The 22,788-nt window shown below is 41.1% G+C and overlaps 1 protein-coding gene across 3 annotated transcripts in view; it reads right to left on the bottom strand.

The window, feature by feature from the left end:
• Positions 1–22,788, bottom strand: part of prickle2a (prickle homolog 2a) — a 100,268-nt gene that overhangs the window by 7,495 nt on the left and 69,985 nt on the right. For all 3 annotated transcript variants that reach the window (XM_026250262.1, XM_026250264.1, XM_026250263.1), the window contains exons 3-6: positions 9,243–9,356; positions 2,646–2,783; positions 2,107–2,310; positions 1,754–1,940 (exon numbers count right to left, since the gene is read on the bottom strand). In XM_026250262.1, coding sequence (XP_026106047.1) covers positions 1,754–1,940; positions 2,107–2,310; positions 2,646–2,783; positions 9,243–9,356 — 643 coding nt within the window. The remainder of the gene's footprint in view (positions 1–1,753; positions 1,941–2,106; positions 2,311–2,645; positions 2,784–9,242; positions 9,357–22,788) is intronic.

The raw sequence follows: 22,788 nt of genomic DNA, 5'->3' as shown, positions 1-22,788 counted from the left end.
TAAGAGAGCTGCAAGCACACCTGTCTCGTGCACCGCCATTTTTGTTAGAACACATATCATTGTTGTCATGTGGTGTAATTGGCCATTCGTGAAACAGCTGTATCATCATCATCACTCCTGAAGTCAATCTGAAAAAGCTGTGCCAGCTGAGTCAGCCGGATGCTCTCAAACGCTATTCGTTTGTTAAGTCTGACGTCACGTAGCAGCGCTTCCGTGTCCAAACGCTCTATCAGTTCAACGAGAAAACAACAAAAGGTGCTAATATAAACTCACAATGTAATAGATTACTAGCGAAAAAGTTATAATCGTAACATTTAACTCCATACCGAAGTCCCAGATAGCCAGACAAGGAAAATATTAAAATAAAAAATATATATAAAAATTATTTGTGTTTGGGACGCTGTGAGCACGGAAACTGTAGTGTATACCGTAAGTTTGAAAGCATTTAGCTTAAATTATTAATATGAATAAACAGTGCTCATAAACGGCTGCTGAGGTCGAGTTGAGGCTTGGACCCGGAAACAGCGCTTCTTACGTCATCACTTAACAACCGAATTGCAGTACTTTAATGCCACATGTGACAGTGACATGGTGTCAGCACTAGTTCAAATTAGTCAGTTATTGATCGATCTGTGCAGTGCCACATGAAGTCAAATGTACCTACAGTTGCGTAAACTCAACCAATCAACATGTTCAGTGCCCAAGTCCTACCCCAAAGAGTTCCAGACCTTTAAAAAAGTAGTACCTCGTGAGCAAGGACTTTCTGAGGGGCAAATTTAATTTAGATCCTGGTTCCTGTGGTGGAAACACACAGAGTACTGAGCCAAAGTCCCTAGTTCCTTAAGGTTGTGCTTAAGATCTTTTTTATTATTATTATTGTTTAGTTGTATGTTTTTCTTTTTTTAATTATTATTATTAATATTATTATATTTTTTTGTAGATGCAGATCTACAGTAGTTTTATAAATAAAACAAAAATGCTCAATTGTTAATTAAACCTGTGGATAATTATTGTTTTACAAACATTTTTGTCCCTAGCACTTTTCAAACACACCCAATTGAGGTATCACATATGGACCAAAAATAATTACACAGTTAACAGTTGATATTTTTGCACTGCCTTTATGTACTAAACTTAAATTGATCAAATGTTAAAAGGGTTTGTGTTGCATGTCATAGAAAACAATTTTAGCATCTAAATTTGTTTTCTTTTAATTTTATAATCTGTATTAAGCATATTTAACTGCATTATTATTATTATTATTATTATTATTATTATTATTATTATTATTATTATTACTATATAGTAGGGAAGTAGATATATTCAGATGAAGGGTGACTCTCTGACACAAATGCAGTCCAACCATACTTGTAAGTGTAATCTGTAAATTAGGGCTGAGTAAAAATGATCAAAGTTTGTGAAAAATAAAAAGTAGCAGTCTAAGGAAACACAACAGCAGATTCATGTCATGGAGACTAGAAATGCAAATGGCTATGCTTTCCTTTATGTGCATGCATTAATTTATAGATATCCACAACATATGTGGGTATGTGTGTATTCTATTGTGATATTAGAAAGAGAAAAAAAAACATGTATATTATATTTGTTCATTTTGCTCCATGCAGTAATGATTTGCAGCACTCATTTGTGGGATCCTGTTTTATTATTCTACCTGAATAAAATAAAAACCCAGAAGTAGTTGTACTGTAATGAGTGAGGAAAGAAAACAAGATTCATGGACGTCCTTCCTTACCTATGTGCTCTCCACAAGAGTCACAGTATTCTGCATAAAGTGACTCAAAGCAGTTGCAGCAGTGAGGATGTCCCTCACGCATGATGTAACGCTGACCCCCTAGTGGTGCATCACACTCATAACAGCAGAAATGTCTCATGTGCCAGTGCTGCCCCTCTGCTTCTGTGCACTCATCTGCAAAGATGATCTACAAAAAGAGATACAAATGAAGTAAGGAGTTTTATATTCTGAAGCAAGGCTTCTAGGTACGAACTTGTCAAAGGTAAGCTACAGGAAATGTGTAGGCATGCTAACAGTATCAAGGTTGATTTCAGCCAATGGACAGATGCTTTGACTTGACACTGTTGGTTTACCTCATCACATGCTGAGCAACGTGGCTTAAGTCGTTCAGCATGGTGGCGGCCACAGTAGATCTTGCCATCCAGGTGGAAGTAGATGAGATCTACCAATAGCTCAGAACACACACAGCACACGAAACAGTGAGGGTGCCAACATAGGCCGTGGCCAACCCGTGAGGCAAACACTGCAATGTCACCACCGTTGATCTGGTCTCCACACTGTGTGAGAAGGACATGATGTCATTTGGCAGCCTCTCTTCATAACATGCAAAGGGTAATCTTTACTAAAAATATATACTAAAACATTTTTACTACATCTAGGGTTTGCATGGCTATTCATTTTTCCTAATCCTGTACAATAGTCCCGACAAGTAATTTACTGGGTGATCTGTCAATGTTTAACTTTACTGGTGGTGGCCACACGTGACCATCAGTGAAATGACAAGGGTTGGAAACGGAAGCTTGCATCTCCAATAAATGATTAATATTTGTCAGAAATGTGTGCCAGGTTTGGGTAAGGTATATGTGGTGTTATTTAGTACTCATATATGTACCTGTTCACATATAGCTCCAGTTACAGTGAGGGGTAGAGGTCGGACAGTTCCTCTGCCTAGATTGTCTCGCTTTCGCTGGTTACTGAAGATCTTTAATTCCCGCTTTTCTTCTTCATCCAGTGAGGTACAGTAACGAACCTGACATCAGTACACATCATCAGTAAGCAAGCATCATCAAGGATCAACTACTGTAAATTTTTACGTGATGAGATTCATTCAGTGGTGTTATAAAATGCAGATGAACACACACCTGTGACTGCATATTCAGTATTAATACTTGGCAATCATAAACAGCTATGAATGAAGTCATAAATGAACTATATTTCATGGCACAGGTAATATTTCATCAGATTAATACTATTAATAAATTGCATTAAGCATTGGTACCCTTTTAATATATATATATATACTGTATGTAGTCCCCCATTTAACAGGCCAGGGTCTGCTAATATGGCCGAGACACTCTGCCATATCCCCTTAAAGGAATCACATTATTATATGATTCCAAGCCTTTAAGTTCTGCCATGGGACAGGTTGTTCAGCCTTTGACAGGTATGTTATTTTAGGTATGTTGCTCGGGCCTTTGACTGAAAGGCATAGTGTCACTGACAGCCACCAATACATCTGGAGGCTGGATCCAATGATTCCACTGTTTAGCTGGTGCTTAGTGCTTGCTCCAGGAAATATGGCATGTACTCCACCCAGCAAGGCAGCATTTCCTATAGGGACCATTAGAGGACACAGTTCGAGTTCCCTCAAAAGGAATGTCTCACTTAACCATGGCTCCCTGAAAATGGAACGATACACTGCATTCTTTTTTTTTTTTTTTTTTTTTTGCCAAGCCTCGGATGTGAGCCCCAGACAAAGAAGCAGATGACATATTCTTCTAGCGCCCTTTCATACTGTGGTCACACCGATAGTGACATTACAGGCTGTCGCCTGTCCAGTGTTAATGTCATGTTCATGTGCTTCAGACAGCAGTCACACCCAAGTTTTTACCCCAAATACCATATATTTACTAGAAATGTCACAATTCTCAATATAATATTGTACCGTTCCGTACGACATCCACGGTTCAATATGTGGTTGTGTATAGCAGTTTTACACTTAAATAATGTATGGGTGTTTTATTTCTGTCCAAATTAACTGTTTGTGTGTGCCTGTATTATACGAGCTGAGATGAGGAAACTGCTCCCCACGAGTAAATATTCAATGCTCAAAAGTTAGGGGGCGCTGAACCATCATTCCACACTTTAACATGTCGAGCAGCGTAGTGAGGCAACAGTAGGAGGAAGCGTCGGCGTCTTTAAATCCATGGTGTGCAGACATTTCGGTTTTGACGTTGAGTATAATGCAGAGGTAGAAAAAACTTTAAACGAAAAATGATTGTCTCCAAGCATTGTTTTACACGTGTTGCCTACTCAAAAGTGAAAAAAAGTGAAAGTGACGTGACATTCAGCCAAGTATGGTGACCCATACTCAGAATTTGTGCTCTGCATTTAACCCATCCGAAGTGCACACACACACAGAGCAGTGAACACACACACACACACTGTGAACACACACCCGGAGCAGTGGGCAGCCATTTATGCTGTTACGCAAACGGAAACACTTCCAATATGACTGCACATCTGTGGTGCCATCACCCAGCAAGATCACTGTCTGAAGGCTGGATAGCAGAGAAGGTGATAAAGTCCACCAAAAAACCCTCTGTTGCGAATGAGAGAATTTTCTCCACTGCCAGGGACAGTGTAAGTGCAAAATGCTCTCACCTTGCTGCAGAGAATGTCGACAGGCTTATCTTTGTACAGAAGAACCTCAAAATACAGGAATAGATAGCTGACCTAAGTGAAATTGCACTTTACAATCTGAATGAAGGATACTATACTGGAGTACTGTTAAGCTGAATTAAGTACTGAAGTACAAGTATCTTTATTTGAAATGGTCAATTTATGTTTACTAACTTCACGTGTATGTTTATTTTCAAAATGTAGGAATTTATGTGTTCCCCAGTTTGTACATGGTGTCAGGGTTTGGGTAGAGGGATGAGGCGAGGACTCGATGATGCAGAGAGAAGGGCTCTTTAATAGTACTAAAAATAAAACAAACAAACAAACAAAAACTACCCCGTGGGGGAAAACAGACAAACTTGATTGGCAAGGCAAGGCAAGGCAAGGCAAGGCAAGGAACAATATACACAGACAAATATTCAAGACGAACTAGCAACCAGACTGCAAACACAAGGACAATAAATAGGGAGCTAATGAGGAGGGTAATGAGGGAACACCTGTGGGGAAAATGAAATCAATAATCAGGTAACAAGATGGGTGGGGTCAAGACAATTGACGAGAGCACATGGCACATAGGAACTAAGACAAAAGCTATGTGCTCACACAAAACAAAAACACAAGCACATGGCCAGCAAACCAGTTGCAAGCCATGTGCTTGAATGGGACACAAACACACAGCTAACGAGCAAGCTCATAAACCGCGTATTCACACAAGACAGCACGCAGCCAGTAAAAACAAAGTTGCGTGCGACAGCACAAGACAAAATAGAACAAGAAAGCTCAAAGCCGATAACTCGAGCTGTGTGCAACAATAAGCAGTGCCGCTGCTAGCCATTTTGGTGCCCTAAGCATAATTCCTTTATGATGCCCCCCACCCCGACCCAGAGAAAGAAAAAAAAAACGTTTGTTTTTGCAAGTTTAACTTTTTATTACCAAACATAACTCAATACCAATAGCAGCATCACAGTATAAAACTTAAGAACACTAAAAAGAGAAAGAAAATCTTCACAGCTTTGCTGACTTTGTAAACAGTCAACAGCAAAATAAAAAAGAAAATATCAAAATAATCCAGACTTTTTTTTTTTTTGCAAATTCAATGTTACTTTGAATAAATTAAATTATCATCAATAAGTACTAGGGCTGTCACTTTTGAGAAAAAATCATTTTGGATTTTTAAGACATAAGTGTTAATTGAATCATTGTAAAATCGATTTTCCATGTCTAAAAAAAAGACGTTTCCTTTTTCAACGTCAATAAACGAACGAACGTAAAGAGAGAGCTGGAAACACTCAAGTCAGCAATATTTCTTATTTATTGGCATGAAGTTTCATGGCAAAATTTTCGGGGTCCAGAGGAGAGCGTTTTTTATTCACTAGGCCTATATGTCCAGATGTTGAAGAAGACGCGCTCCGACGCACTGATGTCCCAGGACACTCAGGTAGGCTACAGCTGCGCAAGGTGGGGGTATTTCTGGCAATTTTCCACCACAAAAGCCGGTCGCTATCAGCTTGCTATGGTCCTTTTCATAACTCAGAATCTTGTAAATAGATGCGCGAATGAGGAGAATTCGCGTCTACCGTGCCGCGAGACCTCCAGACGCGCGGAAACACGTCTTTACATTGTAAGTAAATAACATAGTTTGCTGATGCTAACATTAATGCACATGCAGCACATTTCCCATACTTTCTAGACTAGACCGGACTAGACTAGAGCAATTATTAAATATCTTTTTTGTTCCCCCTTTTTTGTTACATATACATGGCTAAAATGTGCCTAATATTTCTATAGGCTAATGAAATGATACCGGCATAAAAAAAAAAAAAAAAAATCATTAGGCTATTTTTGGTGCCCCCTCAGCACTTGGTGCCCTACGCACAGTGCGTGATGCGCGTGTTGGGAGCGGCGGGCTTAATACAAGACAACACTTATGCTGAGTCCCAATTCGCATACTATCCGTCCTAAATAGTATGCGAAACTAGAATTAGTTTGTCCCAAATCGTAGTATGTTGAAAATAGTATTCCAAAGATACCCGGATGGTCTACTATTTCCGGTTAGAATTCGAAGTGCAGATCAATGCACACTCTAAGTGCTAATATTGCCCACAACCCAATGCGTACGGGAGGGAGGAGCTTTGCGATGGCTTTGTGGTGATGTAAACATGGCAGCCGGGTACAGCAGCGGAGATGCGCTCTCAGCTTTTAAGTGTAAGAATTCAAATGTTTAACCCTAATTAAAGTTATATTTTATTTCGCTACACACATTGCACATGAACGTCAGAACCAGCCGCCTCACAAACGACCTGCGTTTGGTTCTACGACGACGCAGCCCTGCTTCCTCACTCCTCAACTTGGTAGAAGCACACATAGTAAAATGTATTGTGAAAAAAAACGATGAGAAAAAATGATGGGAATAGTAAATAAAATTTTATTGGACATAAAGAATGAATGAAACGTTAACAGTTGTGGTGTGCGTAACTAGTCAACCAGGTTGTCGTTCATGTTGCATGACGTCATCGAAGTATGTCCCAGAGCGTGCATACTCTTTTGCTACACACTCAAAAGTATGTACTTTTCCCTCACAAAAAAAACGAAAACCGTGGTGAAAAAACAAAACAAACAAAAAACAGGTATGCATTGAACCGTGGACTAACTGTCTTGTTGCATCCCTAATATTTACATATTCTTCCTTCTGAAAAACTGCCAATTTAATTACCTTCAACAAAACTTAAAGACATTTGTCTCAATATATAGTCAGTAGTTCTATTTGACGCATTAAACTGCTATATAAATCTACAAAATTAATAAATAAATAATAGATCAAAGTAGTGTAGAATTTTCTTGACATGTTTTTGTCAAGAATCTAACAAATTTCCACATGCATTGTCCAAGCGGTTGTTAAGGACAGTGCTGATGTTATTTTACAGGTTTAAAGGAGAAGGAGAATAAAGTCTGAGGCGCATGTTCAGCCCTGTCTACCCTATATTTTCATTTCTTGAAAGAAAGAAAAAAAAGAAAAAACAAGGAATACCATATCCCGTTGCCATGATTTATTGCAGGGTCTGAAATAATTTATCATACCATAATTCTAGTGCATAGGTCTTTAACCCTGGCCTTGGAGACCCACCTGCTAAGGGTAGTTTCAACCTGTTCTAAAGCTGAAGAGCATGATTTGTTGGTTAAGGCATGTTTTATTAAGGCAGGTGCTAAACCCTGCAGGACAGTGGGTCTCCAGGAGCAGGACTGAAGAGCTCTGGTCTAGTGTTAAAATGCATAGAGACAAGTTAAGTTCAAGATGATATCAAAACACATAACTGGGTCTAGGACTGAACCAACTTTAGTGTTTAGATATCTGCTGTAGTTAGGCATGGGCCGATTCAAGGTATACTGTGATTTGAAAATGTCATGGTTTCAAAACCACTTATATTTTCCATTCCTCAATGATTGAAAGAGTAGGAATACCTCAGGCTGAGTGCAGTGCAGAGAGTAACACTGACCACTCCTCCGAGCGAGCGAGCGGTCAGTCACGTGTGTGTAGGATGTCTAAACTTAAGGCCCAGGTACACTTCTCATTCAGCGTTCCTTTTCATCTCGTGCACAGCCGCATCCGCACAGCTTTCAAAAGTATGCTCAACTGCTGATGAGCATGGATGGATGAGCTTACAGGTACACAGTGCATCTGTTCACGAGCCCTCTTGATGACGATAATAATAATGCCGAAGGTGAGCAGACGGCAGAAAAATACTTTGGCCTTTACACGATCTGCAATTGGCCGTTTTTGCCTTATTGCAACTCTCTGTTCTAGACTTGCACAATGTCTTTTATGTGTCTATTAAGTCTATTAACGCCCATTAACACGGGCCAGAGATGTTGAAGACAGACGCACAGAAAAAATACTGTAGATTGCAGATCACTCACTGTTCATGATGCACAAAATGCTGTTATATAACAAAGTTCGGGAGGAACAGTCGCAGTTCATTAACCTGATTAACACAAGTGGAGACCAATCAGTAATCAACTCATGACAAGGTATAAATAACAGCAGAACCTATCTCTGTTCATTGACAGTTTTCAGCATCCCTCCTCCACCCCATTTCTCCTCACTTATAGAGCCATCTACTCTTACCACAACCGGGGGGAGTACTCTGGGTTCGGGCCACATCCCGAGCTCGGAGCCCTCCACCCGGACAGCACGCCAAATACGCATAAACTTACGGTATTAATATACGTAGATGTGAACTCGTGAACTATTGGAAGAAAATCCTCAATATTGATTTGGGGGTTTATATGAATGTATTTCTGAGTGGAGCTGTCTACTGAAAAGTTTACGTGGTATAATTTTACAAAGCTTGTCAGAACATTCTGTTTTTGCTTCAAATTGGGTTATTATTCAATCAAATGATTATTATTACATAACTAAATTATATTAAATTATATAAATGATGTGTGGTATATGAATTATATAACTGAAATTAAATAACTGTAATTACAGATTTAGGTTAAATAAAGATGTCAGTCTTGAACTTTTTCTTTTTAGGAAACAAATCAAAGAAAAAATAAACTAATTGTACTGTTTCTAATGTTCTGTATGTTGCTCAAAAACTAAATATTTTGTGTCCAGGTCAATTATTATTATTATTATTTTACCCAGTCATTTAAAAATAACACATTTCAGAGCTGTAACAATACTGTGATACTGTGATATTTTTGCTTAAGTTTATCATACCATCAAAATCTCATACCGGCCCATGTCTAGCTGTAGTTATCCATTTTTGTATTAAAAACTTTGAGCCATGACGTTATAACAGACCTCATTGTCATGCGGTGGCAGTTGTTGAAGGAGTTGCTTGATCCGATGCTTTTCACCAATGCTGTTGACATAAGGAACCTTGTCCTCAGGGAAAAAGCTGTAATACTGATGAACCTGTGTTTACACAAACATAAATAGACAAAAAAACTGATTAAATTATTCATATAAACAGCGAGGAACAATATCAAAGTTTAACATAATAAAGACTACAGACATTGTGTATATAGAAGAAGATGGGGGAAATGTCCCCCTTTCACTCAGGATTTAGACCGTATCATAGTACCAAGACTGCTCTCCTTAGAGTTATAAATGATCTGCTCTTATCATCTGATTGTGAGTGTATCTCCCTATTAGTTCTATTGGATCTTAGTGCTGCGTTTGACAAAATTAACCACAGCATTCTTTTGCATAGACTTGAACACTTTGTTGGTATTAAAGTAAGTGCATTAGCATGGTTTAAATCATACTTATATGACCGCCATCAATTCGTGGCAATGAATGAAGAGGTATCATATCGATCACAAGTGCAGTATGGAGTACCTCAAGGCTTAGTACTAGGGCCGCTACTCTTCACGCTTTACATGTTACCCTTGGGAGATATTATCAGGAAACATGGTGTTAACCAGGGCTCTGAACCGGTTCAAGGAACGAAAACGAAAACTGGAAACTAATGGAATTTTGACAGGAACAAAACCAGAAACAGAAACTAAATGTAATTTTATAGTTCCGAACAGAATAAAAAATTTTAAATGGCCATTAACCGGTTAATAATTATTTTATCGTTCCTTTTAATATTGCTGAAATTTGCTGTCAATGTATCATGAATTCCAGAAGTAGGCAAATGCTAATTTTACGCTGAAGCCAATGAGTGAAATGTCCACTCAGCTGTTAACTCATCATAGGTAAATTGCAATGGCAATGCACTGCACTTAAGAGTTTATCTGAGGATATGTGACATGAATTCAACAGATCACACACCTGCAGCAATTCTGTAAATGGAGAAAACTGAAAAATTAACCCCTATAGGCTTGCATAAAAAGGAATATAGGCATATACACTAAATATATTTCACTTAAATCATATTGACCGATTAACGAAACGAAAGAAAAATTGTGCTAAATTACGGTTCATTGTGACATGTTCTAAAGTTTCGCAAAGGAAAACAAAACTTCATTTTGCAAAAGCTTTACAGTTTAAATTATTTTGCAAAAGCTGACAGCTTTGAATAATGTCTTGCTTCTATATAACCAATCAGCTTTGGTATGACCATCGCGCTGCCACAACATAATTTTGCTTTATTAAAGCCTGTACATTAACAAAATAAAATAGAGTTAAAGAAAAAAATATAAAGTTATACTGCTCTGTTGTACAACATGTTGCGTTCAGAATGACTGCGCCTCACTGTGCTGATAAAGTACTGTTTTATGTAGATAAAAGTACAAACACTATATAATAAATAATATTTTTGAATCCAGATAGGTCGAGAACATGGAAACATTTGGATTCATGCTGGATGAGAGATGCAGGCATCAGCTTCAGCTTAAATTTTTGATTGACGTTTTTAGCCTAGAGAAACTAAAAGAAATGTTGGTAAACATTTTGCTTTAGACTACAGGCATTTTAGCCTTCATTACTTCGTAAAGTAATAGGGCTAATAAAATGAAATGCCTTAACTTTTTTATTTAATTTATTTACTTTCAAAACGCAATCTTTTATCCGCGTTACATTATTATTAGGCATATTATAGACACATAATATTGTTTTTTAAAAATAACGTTGGTGTTAGCTTTCACTGTTATGCTGATGATACTCAGCTCTATATTTGATCGCAATCTTTCCTTAGAAAGCCACGTTTCTAGCATTTGTAAAACTGCATTTTTCCATCTCAAAAATATATCTAAATTACGGCCTATGCTCTCAATGTCAAATGCAGAAATGTTAATCCATGCGTTTATGACCTCAAGGTTAGATTATTGTAATGCTTTATTGGGTGGTTGTTCTGCACGCTTAGTAAACAAAATACAGCTAGTCCAAAATGCAGCAGCAATAGTTCTTACTAGAACCAGGAAGTATGACCATATTAGCCCGGTCCTGTCAACACTGCACTGGCTCCCTATCAAACATCGTATAGATTTTAAAATATTGCTTATTACTTATAAAGCCCTGAATGGTTTAGCACCACAGTATTTGAATGAGCTCCTTTTACATTATAATCCTCTACGTCCGCTATGTTCTCAAAACTCCTTTTCTTATTTGGCGTCTAAACTCTGGAATAACCTATCTAACATTGTTCGGGAGGCAGACACACTCTTGCAGTTTAACCTGGCTTATGCATAACATACTAATATGCTTTTAATATCTAAATCCATTAAAGGATTTTTAGGCTGCATTAATTAGATAAAACGGAACCGGGAACACTTCCCATAACACCCAATGTACTTGCTACATCATTAAAAGAATGGCATCTACGCTAATATTAGTCTGTTTCTCTCTTATTCCGAGGTCACCGTAGCCACCAGATCCAGTCTGTGTCCAGATCAGAGGGTCACTGCAGTCACCCGGATCCAGTACGTATCCAGACCAGATGGTGGATCAGCACCTAGAAAGGACCTCTACTGCCCTGAAAGACAGCGGAGACCAGGACAAATAGAGCCCCAGATACAGATCCCCTGTAAAGACTGTGTCTCAGAGGACCACCAGGACAAGACCACAGGAAACAGATGATTCTTCTGCACAATCTGACTTTGCTGCAGCCTGGAATTGAACTACTGGTTTCGTCTGGTCAGAGGAAAACTGGCCCCCCAACTGAGCCTGGTTTCTCCCAAGGTTTTTTCTCCATTCTGTCACCGATGGAGTTTCGGTTCCTTGCCGCTGTCGCCTCTGGCTTGCTTAGTTGGGGTCACTTCATCTACAGCGATATCATTGACTTGATTGCAAATAAATGCACAAACACTATTTAAACTGAACAGAGATGACATCACTGAATTCAATGATGAACTGCCTTTAACTATCATTTAGCATTATTGACACACTGTTTTCCTAATGAATGTTGTTCAGTTGCTTTGACGCAATGTATTTTGTTTAAATCGCTATATAAATAAAGATGACTTGACTTAAAGAGCCATCTGTAATGTTTGGCAAAAAAAATCAAGTCATACTCCACATTCCATAACAGATGGGGGCAGTATGCCTCAATAAAGTGAATTTGTCTACTCTAGAGTAACAAACGAGAAACGGCATAGTCTCTATGCTCCGCCCCTACTTTCACAACAACACTACAGCCATAGCCGAAGCCTAACTGGGCGTTCACACCGCCGGCGTCTAGAGCGTCAAAAATCGCTCTTGCCGCTCTGCTCACGACGCTGCAGAAAGATTTGTGAGCGCTCAGACGCTCTAACATACATCGAATGCTTATTTTGTATTTAAAGCGGCCGCAAAGCAAACAAGCTTGTTGATCTCGTGCAGACTTACCACAAGGAGTTAAGTTAACCTCATTAAATATTGTTGTGGACGAAATATTAGGATCCTTTACCTAAAATGAACAATCTCAGACACCTTGGTCCACGTATCACTTTTAAATTTATTTTTTATGTCCCTGTACGTAAACTGGGACACATCATAGATTAATATAAACGCTAAACAGCAATAATCAACCTGTCCTTTATTCTGCTTGGAAACTAATGTGCCAACTCTCAAGCATTCACCGTGAGACACGCAATTGACTTTTCACACGCTTTCACGCCACACATTAATTTTTTCACGCACAGAAAAACCACGAAGCAGAGAGGACACGGAGACCAACAGACTAGACAGAGCAGGTTAGTTATGATATAATAATAGGGCTGTGCAAAAAATCGAATGCGATTTTCATGCACCTCTCACCAGTAAAGACGCTCCTGTAATTAGAAGTATATCTCCAGCCTGTGCGTTCAGATCAGGATTGCCAGGTTTTCACAACAAATCCTGCCCAGTTGCTTCTTAAAACTAGTCCAAAACTAGCCCAATCGCGTTTCCGGGAGGTTCCCCGATAAAAATTGCTTCCCGGGGTTAAAATATACATTTTTGGGAAGGGTTTCCCTGGTAAAATTAGCATTTTAGGGGCTAAATATCACGTTATTGGTATTGTGATTGCTTCAAACCGTGGACATGAAAAACAATCGCAGACTTGGCAACACTGGTTCAGGTGGAGCGGCAGTTACTACACAGAGCCGTAGTCTACTGACAACTAACACAAAATCGCTTTCAAAATTGACAAAGAATCGCCTGCGATTTTAACATCGATTTTGTGTAGATTGTCAGTGAATTACGGCTCTGTGTAGTAGATGCCAACCAGTGTTGCCAAGTCTGTGGTGGTTGTTTTTCATGTCTGCGGGTCGCAGCGACCCCAATATAAATAACGTGATCTTTAGCCCCTAAAATGCGAATTATACCAAGGCAACCCTGCTAAAAAACTTATATTTTAACCCCGGGAAGCAATGTTTTATCGGGGAACCTTTTGGTTGGTCTAGTTTTGAGAAGCAACTGGGCAGGATTTGTTGTGAAAACCTGGCAGCCCTGATCTGAACACACGTGCTGGAGATATACTTCTAATTACAGGAGCGTCTTTACTGATGAGATGTACATGAGTAAAGACATGCACAGCCCTATATAATAAAATGGGTAACGTTAAGTTATAGCTAGCTAATTATCAAACGCAGCTACGGTTAACCAATGCTAACATTAGCATGTTTATCGAACAGCCTTCGATACATTTCTATGTTTATAACTTCCCGAAAACAAATACACAAACATATAAAACAAACTTCTAGCGAAATACTAACAGCATCTAACTTACCAATCCAAAAGAAATGTTGCAAGATCGGAGTCGAACCTCATTTCTTTCAGGTCCATCAGTTGTCTCCAGTGATTAAAAGCAGTGCCAATGTTTACTCTTGATTTGTGTTTCCGAGCGCGGTTGTTTCCCTGTAGCGGGTGACGCTCTATTCAATGAACTGAAATGAACTAGTGGGCTGTACTTTCCACTTGATTGACATCAGGTTCAAGTACACGCCCACAAGCCGTGCGAGTTATTTGTGTATTGTAGGTTGGCTGGTGGTTATGTTGCCCGCATACCGCCTCCCAATGACCGAAACTGGTATTACGACACCTGTCGGGCCGGGGCTAGTAATGCTAATGCTAATTAAAGTTGATATCTCTGCAGCACTATAACTTGACATTTTTTTAATGACATCATCGCCCTTATTTCTTCTCATTCTTTTGATGCGTGTAGGTCATGTTATGGATATTTTTACCTCAATTTTTGCATATGGCACCTTTAAGAACAATATGGATTTACTTTTAAACTGTTACATATTTACATACAAGTTTAACTTGTGCAAAAAATTATGGGTCTGCAACTGTAATAAAAAAAAATATATTAATGATAATAATAATAATAATAATAATACTATATATATAGATAGATAGATAGATCAACCTTTATTTGTCTCACAGGTGAGAAATTTCAACATTTACAGCAGAAAGTGGATAGCATGAAATAATCAATAAATAATGAGTCACATTCAATAAATAATACAAAACAAAATGTAAAAAAAAATGTACCAAATATAAAAATAGTGCAAGTGAATATGCATAGATTGCATTCTTTCCGTCTCTGAGTTGTGATTTCTGTTTAGTACTTAACCATGCTGATTATAAAGTCTCACGGCCGCAGGAAGAAAGGATCTCCTGAATCTCTCCTTCGCACAGCGTGGGTGTATCAGTCTGTCACTGAAGGAGCTGCTCAATGATGTTAGTGTCCCATGAAGTGGGTGGGACGAGTTCTTAAGCATGGATGGAGCTCTCACCCTCCTTTCTCCCACCACCTCCACTGGCTCAAGTGAGCAACCCAGGACAGAACCAGCCCTTCTAATCAGCCTGTTTAGCCTCTCCCTGTCTGCCACTGTAATGCTGCTACTCCAGCATACCACACCAAAGAAGATGGCTGACACCACCATTGAGTCATACAAGGTCCTTAGGAGTGAACCCTGTACTCCAAAAGACCTAAGTCTCTTGAGCAGGAACAGTCTCTTCTGGACCTTCTTATAAAGGGCACTAACAGTGTCAGTACAGCCCAATTTATTGTTTACCTGGAACCCAAGATACCTATTGGAGTCCACAATCTCAATATCCACCCCCTGAATACTCACAGGTACCATGGAAACATGCTTTCTCCTGCGAAAGTCCACCACTAGCTCCTTAGTCTTTGCTGCATTGATAAGGAGGTGGTTTATATTGCACCAGTCCACAAAGTCCTGATTCAGTTGTCTGTACACTCTGTCATCCCCATCAGAGATAAGACCAACGACAGCAGAGTCATCAGAGAACTTCTGGAGGCAGCAGTCTGAGGTGTTAGAGGTGAAGTCTGCAGTGTAGAGGGTGAAAAGGAATGGTACCAAAACTGTTCCTTGTGGTACCCCTGTGTTGCAAACCACTGTATCAGACTGACAGTCCTTAATCCTCACAAACTGTGGTCTGCTGGTGAGGTAGTCCAGGATCCAGTTTGAGAAGTGAAGGTCTACTCCAGCAACCTCCAGCTTGTCTCTCAGCAGTGCAGGCTGGATGGTGTTAAAGGCACTGGAGAAATCATAAAACATGATCCTCACAGAGCTTCCAGCTTTTTCCAGATGAGAGAGTGATCTGTGGAGAAGGTAGATAAGAGCATCATCCACCCCAACACCAGGCCGGTAGGCAAACTGGAGCGGATCCATTGACGAGTTCACCAGGGGACGTAGATATCCTAGAACAAGTCTTTCAAATGTTTTCATCAGATGAGACGTCAGAGCCACCGGTCTGTAGCTGTTCATGTCCTTGGGGTGTGGTGTCTTAGGCACAGGAAACAAACATGATGTTTTCCACAGCTGTGGTACTTGGCCTAGCCTCAAGCTCAGGTTGAACATGTACTGAAGAGTCTCACAAAGCTGGTCAGCACAGGACCGAAGGAGCCTTGGACTGATTCCATCTGGTCCTGCTGCCTTCCTCATCTTCAGTCTCCTCAGCTCTCCTCTCACCTGGTTTACGGTAACGGTGAGAGACAGTTTAGTATTTGGATGCTCCGGGCTTAGAATAGTTGTAATCGGGGAGATGAGATATGGAGAAGTAGGTGTACTAGAGATATAAAAGGGCTCTGAATCAAGTGTCAGCGAAGGTAATGTGCTCGTAAGGGGTGTCTGTAAAGTGGGAGGTGCAGATGCCTGGTCGAATCTGTTAAAAAAGATATTCAGTTCATTCAGCCACTGATGGTCCTCCTCAGGTTGAGGTGTGGTGACTTTATACCCAGAGATGGTATTCAGGCTCCTCCAGACACCTCCAACATTGTTATTTTGCAGCTGGTCCTCCATTTTCCTCTTGTAGCTGCATTTACCATCCCTGATCTTCTTCCTCAACTCCCTCTGCACAATTTTTAGCTCCTCTTTATTTCCTAACCTAAAAACCCTCTTCTTCTCCCTCAGGAGCACTTTTATATCCAGAGTAATCCACGGCTTGTTATTGGAAAAAGACCGTATGGTTTGGTTGGGTACAGTGTTTTCCACACAAAAGTTAATATAGCCTGTGATGCAGTGTGTCAAACTATTGATATCCTCCCCGTGATCATTTACCAGGACATCCCATATGGTCTTTTAAAAACAGTCCCTCAAGGCTTCCTCCGCCTCCTCTGACCATTTTCTCACTGTGTGGGTCACAGCTGGCTGTCTGCATACCAGAGGTTTATACACAGGCATGAGGTGCACCAGGTTGTGATCAGATCTTCCCGGGGGGGGGGGAGAAGAGGAGCAGAAGTGTATGCATCCTTAGTGTTTGTATACAATAAGTCCAGTGTTTTATTGTCCCTGGTATGACAAGTGATATACTGCTTAAAAGTGGGCAATCACCAGAGATAAGGAGGAAAGCATTTGGGTGCTGTGTCTGCAGTCTGCTGGTAACATTATGGATATATTCACATGCAGCATTTGCATCAGCTGATGGAGGCACATACACAGCTAACACGATAACATGTGTAAACTCCCTCGGCAAATAGCCAGGTTGCATGCTAACTGCTAACAGCTCTACATCCTTATCACAGTATTGTTCTTTAACAGTGATGTGACCTTGATTACACCATCTATTGTTCACAAACACTATCAGCCCTCCTCCTTTCCTCTTACCGCTCTCCCTCGTCCTGTCGGCCCGTCTCATCTGAAAGCCGTCCAGCATGATGTTTGTGTCCGGAGTTTGCTCCGTTAGCCATGTTTCCGTAAACACCATGACGCTGCTCTCTCTGTACTCCTGCTGGTGCCGCGCTAGCACCCCAAGCTCATCCATCTTGTTAGAGATCGATCTTACATTTCCCATAATGATAGAAGGAAGAACTGGATGGTATCGTCTTCTTCTGACTCGTCCACTTATTCCAGCACGGCACCCTCTCCTTTTCCGCCTTAGTTCTGAGGGAATTTCAGGTCTTTCTCTCAGTAGCAGCGCCGGGCTGCGGAATGCTAACAGCTGATCCCTGGTGTAAACAATGGGACCGTAGCCGGCCGCCCCGTCTCCGGACACAATCTTCATAAACAGTACACCAACCAGAAAAAAGGCCAGCAAGATCACCTCACGGTTAATGTACATAGTAGCAAATAAAATCAATATGTATAAAATTAAAAGAGAAAAAAAGGCTAGTCAAGCCAGAGCTGCTGTAAACAGGCTGCCACTGCGTGCAGCACCGGAAACGATACTATACTATATATAAGGAGTAGCCAGCTTTTCAGCATCTTGTTTTTGGATGCTTTACTGTTTAAATCGACAAGCTGTAAGGCTTAATAACAGTGAAAAAGATATAATAAGCTTTCGTGACGATGCACAGCAGTGGCCCATCAACTGTCCTGAGCATCTTTTTAGGCTGGCCTCAGCAGTCGGTTATATAAAATATCAAGGTGAAAGTCATCATAGCTTGCTTAGTATAGACCCAGCTCCCAACCCAACTTTGAGAATAGATTAACGTCGATATTTTTTTTTATCGCCCGATAAGAGTCTCACAATAACGCAGCACGTTAACGCCGATAATGGCCCACCACTAATTTATTTACATGTATTGTATAATTGATGGTGTCACTTAACTATATATAGGCATATTTAACTATTATATACATACATTTTAAATTATGATGCAATGCACTTATTGTGTATGTGTTATTAGATTAGATTAGATATACTTTATTAATCCCCAAAGGGACACTTAGAATACATGTGTCTACAATATCCTTTAACTAACACAGTTATGTCTTAGATAAGTTATACATTCTAATAGCAATAGGCATGAATGATTTCCAATATAATTCCTTCAAGAAACAAGGCTGAATAAGCCTTTTGCTAAAGCTACTCTTAAGTTTATCCAGGGTTTTATGAAAGAAAGAGCATAAATGTGTAACGCCACGCCAGCAGAGGGAGCCCTCTCCCGAGTACTGACTGTGTTCCGCTCCCTCTGCTTCACCTGTACTTCCTGTTTGTGCAATATATAAGCATGGCCGCAACCACTATCACGTTGCGAAGTATTGCCAGCCTATCTGCCTTACAGAGCGTTTTTCCCATTGCCATAGTTTGCCTTATTGTGTATGATCTTTGCCTGGTTTCCTCGTTGCTGCTTTTGGATTTGCCCACTGTCTTGTTGTTTGGATTGGACTGCCTATCTGTGTATGATTCTATGCCTTCTACGATTACGATTCTCTGCCTACTGTTTGGATATGTCTGTTGTGGATGTTATTAAACTGCACATGGATTCTAACGCCGCTTCCGCGTCATTACATAACACTTCGCCACCGAAGAATCCAGAAGAAGTAACAGATCTACAGGCCGTGTTGGCTTATCAGAACAACGTTCTCATGGAGTACTGCGACCAACTGGCTAAAGCTCAAGTTGCTAACGACTATCTCACGCAGTATCTGCGATCGCTGCCACCACCAAAGCCCATAAAGGTACATTTTGCTCTTCCTGATAAATTCATCGGTTCAGCAGAACAATGTAAAGGTTTCATTCGGCAAGTTGAGATCTTTTTCATGTATCAAGAGGAGAGCATTGACAAGTGTGCGTTCCTCATGTCATTGATAACGGGCAAAGCGATCGAGTGGGCCGCAGCAGTTTGGGAAACCGACCGTATGTTGTACACACATCTAATCAATATTTCATTAAACAACTCAGAGATGTGTTTGAATACCCAGTAGGGGGCAAGGATGTTTCCACTCAGCTAATGCAACTCACTCAAGGCCACAAATCGGCCGCTGACCATGCTATCGAATTCAGAACAATTGCTGCTCAGAGTGGATGGAACGACGTTGCACTTAAGGCCATGTTTCGTCGCAGTTTAAGTCTGGAGCTACAGACAGAGCTCGCTTGCAAAGGTGAGGACTATTCCTTTTCTGATTATGTCACATTGGCTATCAGGATCGATAACCTCATCCGCACTCACCGTACTCAATCCAAGTCTATGAATGTCATGCCTATCTCTCTAGCTACACAGATATCTGAAACATGTCTTGTCAGTGATCATGCCAACTCTGAACCTATGCAACTAGGAATTTCCAGGCTGTCATCCGAAGAGAGATCAAGAAGAGTCACTCAGAGATTATGTTTTTACTGCAGTAGTGCAGCCCATCGCAACGCAATGTGTCCACTCAAAGCCCGGAGGGACTACAATGATAACGGCCGGGTGAGTGTTTCCAAGCACAATGTTAAAAATCTCACTACCATGGTCAAGATAACTACTGGAAACAACTTGTTTGAATTCTCAGTGCTGACTAACTCTGGCTCAGCACTAAACCTCATTCATCGGGATCTTGCTAATACATATCACATCCCCGTCCTACCATGTGACCCACCTATTGAGGTAAAAGCCGTGAACAACAAACCCATTGGAAGCGGTATCACCCAACAAACACAACCTGTGAAGATGCAGATAGGCTTATTTCACCAGGAGACTATTACATTCTATGTCATCGACTCACCATGCCATGAAATCATCCTTGGATACCCCTGGTTATCTGTTCATGACCCAGCCATCTCCTGGCAGAGTGGTGAGATCAAACTTTGGTCACAATTCTGTTTTTCCACATGTCTGAATAATGTCCTTTCTAAGCCTTGTCGCACTACCAGCGTCAAAAGTCCAGAGTGTAGGCCTGTCACCATTCCATCCCATTATCAGGATCTTCAGGAAGTCTTCAGCAAAACCAAGGCCACTCAATTATCACCTCATCGTCCTTGGGATTGTGCCATAGAATTACTACCCAACGCCATGCCACCCAAGAGTAAGATCTATCCACTGTCACTTCCGGAAAGTCAGGCTATGGACACATATGTTGAGGAAGCTCTCAGTTCTGGATTTATCCGTCCATCCACTTCCCCGCCTGCAGCAGGATTCTTCTTCGTTGAGAAAAAGGATGGAGGTCTACGCCCCTGCATCGATTATAGAGGTTTGAACAATATTACTGTCAAGTTCCGTTATCCACTGCCCCTCGTTCCTGCAGCACTTGAACAATTTAGGGAAGCCAAGATTTACATCAAACTAGATTTGAGAAGTGCCTATAACCTCATTAGGATCAGGGCAGGTGACGAATGGAAGACTGCATTTCTGACCACTAGAGGGCACTATGAGTACCAGGTAATGCCGTATGGTCTAGCCAATGCACCTGCGGTATTTCAGTCCTGTATGAATGAAATTTTCAGGGACCTCTTGAACTATTTTGTGATTGTCCTCATTGACGATATCCTGATCTACTCCAAGTCTGAGGAGGAACACAAGGGTCATGTCAGAACAGTACTTACCAGGCTATTAGAAAATCAACTCTATGTCAAGGCAGAGAAATGTGAATTCCATGTATCAAGAACCTCTTTTCTGGGCTACAATGTCAACCATCAAGGTGTGGAAGTGGATCAGTCCAAGATCAATGTCAGTTTAACTTCAGGTTACCAACCTCAATCGAACGGACAAGTGAAGAGATTGAATCAGGAGATCGGCAGATACCTTAGATCCTACTGTGGACGTGTGCAGCATCGGTGGTCAGAGTTCCTTCCATGGGCAGAGTACGCTCAAAACTCATTAAGATATTCATCCACAGGCCTTACTCCATTCCAGTGTGTGCTAGGATACCAACCCCCCATGTTCCCGTGGTCTGGAGAACCGTCACTAGTACCTGCAGTTGACGACTGGATTCATCGGAGTGACAGGGTATTGGACAGTGCTCAAGTACGTCTGCAAAGGGTCATCAGGAGTCAGGAAATTCAGGCCAATCGAAAACGTCGTCTACATCCCCCCATCAACTGGGACAAAGGGTCTGGCTCTCAACTCGGGACCTCAAGTTGCGGCTGCCCAGCAAGAAACTCAGCCCACGGTATGTAGGCCCATTTAAAATCATGAGATAGATTAATGCGGTCACTTATGAACTGGAGCTGCCTGTTAACTACCGTATCTCTCCCTCCTTCCATGTTTCACTCCTGAAACCATTCCACCCGAATACTGACCCCAACGTCGAGCACCGGGAGCCACCTCCACCGCTGGACATTGATGGAACTCCGGCTTATGCGGTAAAGGAGTTGTTGGACTCCAGACGAAGAGGGGGTCAGCTTCAATACTTGGTGGACTGGGAGGGATACGGTCCAGAGGAGAGATCTTGGGTGGCCACCCACGACATACTGGATCCCTCGTACATTCAGGAATTTCATCGAGCCAGACCCGATCGTCCAGCACCGCGACCACGAGGACGTCCTCGTAGAGTGCCAGGAGGCGCTCGTGGGGGGGGGGGGGTGAGATGGTCTGTAACTCCACGCCAGCAGAGGGAGCCCTCTCCCGAGTACTGACTGTGTTCCGCTCCCTCTGCTTCACCTGTACTTCCTGTTTGTGCAATATATAAGCATGGCCGCAACCACTATCACGTTGCGAAGTATTGCCAGCCTGTCTGCCTTACCGAGCATTTTTCCCATTGCCATAGTTTGCCTTATTGTGTATGATCTTTGCCTGGTTTCCTCGTTTCTGCTTTTGGATTTGCTCACTTTCTTGTTGTTTGGATTGGACTGCCTATCTGTGTATGGTTCTCTGCCTTCTACGATTACGATTCTCTGCCTACTGTTTGGATATGTCTGCTGTGGATGTTATTAAACTACACATGGATTCTAACGCCGCTTCCGCATCATTACAAATTGTCCATAATTGCCAGCAACTTTGTCAGAGTACCAAGCTACTCAACAGACTCAGCCTTTTCAATGAGTGTATTTAGTCTGTTGGCATCCTTAGCTTTGATTCTCGCACCCCAGCATGCCACAGCAAAGAAGATAGTACTCGCAACAACATTCTGATAGAACAACTTGAGCATCCTGTTGCACACATTGAGAGACCTGAACTTCCTCAGAGACCTGAACGACTCAGGCCCTTCCCTTCTTTTGAATCCCCTTAATACAGACTGGAGAGGGTGGAGTATTATTCCTTATGAAATCTACCACAATTTCTTCAGTTTTTGCCACATTACCTGCAAGTGATTTTCCTCACACCACT

This window comes from Carassius auratus, unplaced genomic scaffold (assembly GCF_003368295.1).
Source record: "Carassius auratus strain Wakin unplaced genomic scaffold, ASM336829v1 scaf_tig00023751, whole genome shotgun sequence".
NCBI classification, from domain to species: Eukaryota; Metazoa; Chordata; class Actinopteri; order Cypriniformes; family Cyprinidae; genus Carassius; species Carassius auratus.
This window is presented reverse-complemented; position numbering and strand designations above follow the sequence as displayed.